We start from the raw sequence: 3,133 nt of genomic DNA, 5'->3' as shown, positions 1-3,133 counted from the left end.
GTGACTGAGATACCTCACTCAGCATAATGTCCTCCAGGGTCACCCATTTTGAATAATATTGCATGAGTTCCTTGTTTTTCAATGCAGCATAGTATTTCATTGTGTGAATATACCACAGCTTCTCTATCCATTCGTTTACTGATGGGCATTTAGGTTGAGTATAAACAATTTTAATATAAAATACTGATGGAGCTGTAGTTGAAATGAGTGGTGCCCCCCCCTCCCATTGGGGGGTATCAGCCCCAAACGATCGCTGCTCAGGGTGGGCATAGTGTCTGTTTCTGCCTCCCAGGTTTACTTAGCCAGCTTAGCAGGGCCTGTGGGTTGAATGTTAGACTGAGTTAAAGACTGATGTGCAAGATGAGTGGACTCACTGAATAAATATCTTTGACACCTAATTTTGCTGTAACTAGAATTTTATTTGTCTGGGGTATGACATAAAGACTTGAATTAATAAAAGTTTCTCTTTGGGGTAAGAAGACCCATTTTGGAATGCTGAATTTCTTCTTTTTTACAGAGAATACACATCGGCAAGTTGAGAGTTATCAACCTGTAAAACAGTATGCAGATCTGAGTCTTCTGCTGTATCACATCTGCTACCATTCTCATTTTTAATATTGTTTTGGTTGTTTCTTTTGCTTAATCTAATATTGGTGTGTTTTGTGTGTTCTCAAGATAATGATCCGTACTGTTTTCTGTATAAACCTTTGAAAACTGGAATTTCTTACTCATATCCACATTCTCCTTTTATGAGCATATCAGTTTAGCATCCCTCTGACTTGTTGGGCTAATATGGCTTCCTTGGATGAGAGAGGAGTTCCTTACAGTAATATTAAAGTGGTTTTCTTTGAAGTAGGGGGAGAACCATTTTTAGTATTTTGTGGCTGGGAATTCAGTCGAAAAGGTTTTTATAATCTTTCATTAAGTGACATTGACCCAGCTGTGTTCTATTTTAGGCCATACATGCGCTGATGACCCTTAGGAGTTTTGCTTGGTACAAACACTGTCCTTTTGAAACTAGGAAAACTGCATTTACATATATACGTGGAGATCTTTCTATATACAAATATATGCTGAAGTAGTATCTTTAAAGTTAATTGTTTAGGAATTCCTGCTCTGAGAATATATTGTCTCATGATGACTATAGCTTTGAAGTAAATTATTTCATTAAAACTCAGTGTTCGAACCCTCCCACGGAAGTTATTTTCTAGAATTGTTGATAAAAAGCAGGCATAGAACTCAGAACCCTAAAATAGACATGTTTTCTGGAATGATTGGTAGAAACAAGGTTTATTCTTTACATTGTTACAGAACTATATTTACTCCAACCAGGATTTTTAAAATTCAGGAACCAGGAAATTTAGTCCTCTTTAATTTGGTTTCTTTCTACGTATTGAAGAATGAGTCTAGAAACCTGTCATGTTGAACATAAAAACATGACGTTACCATACTTTTTAAAATTTCAGATTATGTTGTGATCGACATCTGATTTCTAGCTGCCTAAAAATAGTACGCCAAATATATTTCACTCATACAGCAACATCTTTTTTTATTAATTTTTCTAAATTGTCAACCTTGAAAATTGCTGTACTTTTTCTTAATCCAGGATAGGAAACCAGAAATAGGATGCATGTGTTCTATTTTTAATTCCTTAAGTCTAGAATGGGAGGGGGCTGGTCACAGTTTGCTTCAACAGTTCAACTGCATGCCAGAAAGATTTGGGCTTAACATTCAGGGTTCGGAAGGTGAACATCATGTTAGTGTCTTTGACAATAACCTGTATTTAGAAATCTGTGTGAAGCACACATAAAGTCTGGATTTTTACTTTTTTTTTTTTTTTTTTTAGGTAGTTGGCAAAAAAGGAGAAAGTCACTAAGGTGCAGAAGGACACTGGACAAGCGGCTGCAGTGGGATGTCCAGCTCCTGGCTAGTCGCTCAAATTGCGCCAGAGACTCAGTGTTTCCTTTACTGCCATTACCAATAAATCATTGCTTTTGTTCAGATGGTTTCACTAGTGTTTCTATTGTAATCTTGATACATGCAATTGTAAATAAAAATCACTACCTTTGCAAAGTCTAATTCTTGTCATTCAAAGTAAGTATATATCCCACTTAATTGACAGTTGATCAGCTCTTGACTTTAGAAGGCTTTGGTATCTGTCTGGCATCACATGGATTGAAGACCAGTTTCTCCCTTTGCCAGGCATTGGGCTTACATGTGCTCACACGAGGATTTGTCAGTTCTCAAAAAAACACCTTCTTAAAGTGTAATATTGTCAATTTTACTTAAAATGCAAGTGATCAGAATAAATGGACATGGAACAACTGACCATGTTTAAATGAGTACTAATGCTTATGTTTACTAAAAGGTATTTACTGTCTAGCAGAAATAAACGGGCAGGATACGTGATTAAAGTATTCTTACTTAAAATGTTTCATTAGACCACAAATTCTTACCTTGTGATTTAAAATTCAAGGTAAGCGTTAAACATTTGATGCTATTCTTTTCTTTAGTAAATGTTGAAATTTGGAAGTTAAGAAAAGGTACAATATTGTTAATGCAATTGAATAAAAAATTTTGCTATCTTTAATCAAGTGTTTATTATGTTAGTTACCATAATATGCAGTGTTGGTAATAGAACAGTATTTGAGTTTTGAGATGATTTGGCCAATATATGTGTTTACAAGATCTGCAAAATTCTGGCACAACAAAAATGCCTGGTCTTTCCTACATTTTGTCATTTGAAGCGGAAATCTAGAGAACTGCAGTCTATCTAATTTTTATTTAGTTTCTCTTAGTACTTTAAAAAAACTCAGTGCTTGAGAGAATATGTAAAACTGTCTAAATTGTGATTCAGTTAATTAAATAATACAGTGTATTTCCACCTGAGGGAATTTTTGTCTTGGAATACAGTAGATAAATAGTTTGCCTATGGGAGATCAATGTATTTATCCATGTTAATGAGAAAATTATGCAGTATCAGTGCTGAAATACTTTCTGCACACCCCCCCCCCCCAAGTGTCATTAGATAATGTTTACTTCCTTTGTACGTATGTTGGCGCATTAACTGGTGGTCTGTGGTAGTGTCTATATCCTGGATATTTCCTGGTTGTATGTCCTGTCACCTGATAGC

General features: G+C 35.4%; 1 protein-coding gene across 1 annotated transcript in view; it reads left to right on the top strand.

Moving 5' to 3' along the window:
• TXNL1 (thioredoxin-like 1) overlaps positions 1-2,070 on the top strand; it is a 32,924-nt gene extending 30,854 nt beyond the window's left edge. Inside the window, exon 8 of the mRNA XM_006891733.1 lies at positions 1,847-2,070. Within this exon, the coding sequence (XP_006891795.1) occupies positions 1,847-1,876 (30 nt within the window). The 3' untranslated portion in view covers positions 1,877-2,070. The remainder of the gene's footprint in view (positions 1-1,846) is intronic.
• The last annotated feature ends 1,063 nt before the right edge of the window (positions 2,071-3,133 follow it).

This window comes from Elephantulus edwardii, unplaced genomic scaffold, assembly GCF_000299155.1.
Source record: "Elephantulus edwardii isolate Elephantulus edwardi_28Jun2011 unplaced genomic scaffold, EleEdw1.0 scaffold00103, whole genome shotgun sequence".
NCBI lineage: Eukaryota > Metazoa > Chordata > Mammalia > Macroscelidea > Macroscelididae > Elephantulus > Elephantulus edwardii.
The sequence above is the reverse complement of the archived record's forward strand: the minus strand, read 5'-3'. Positions and strand labels throughout refer to the sequence as shown.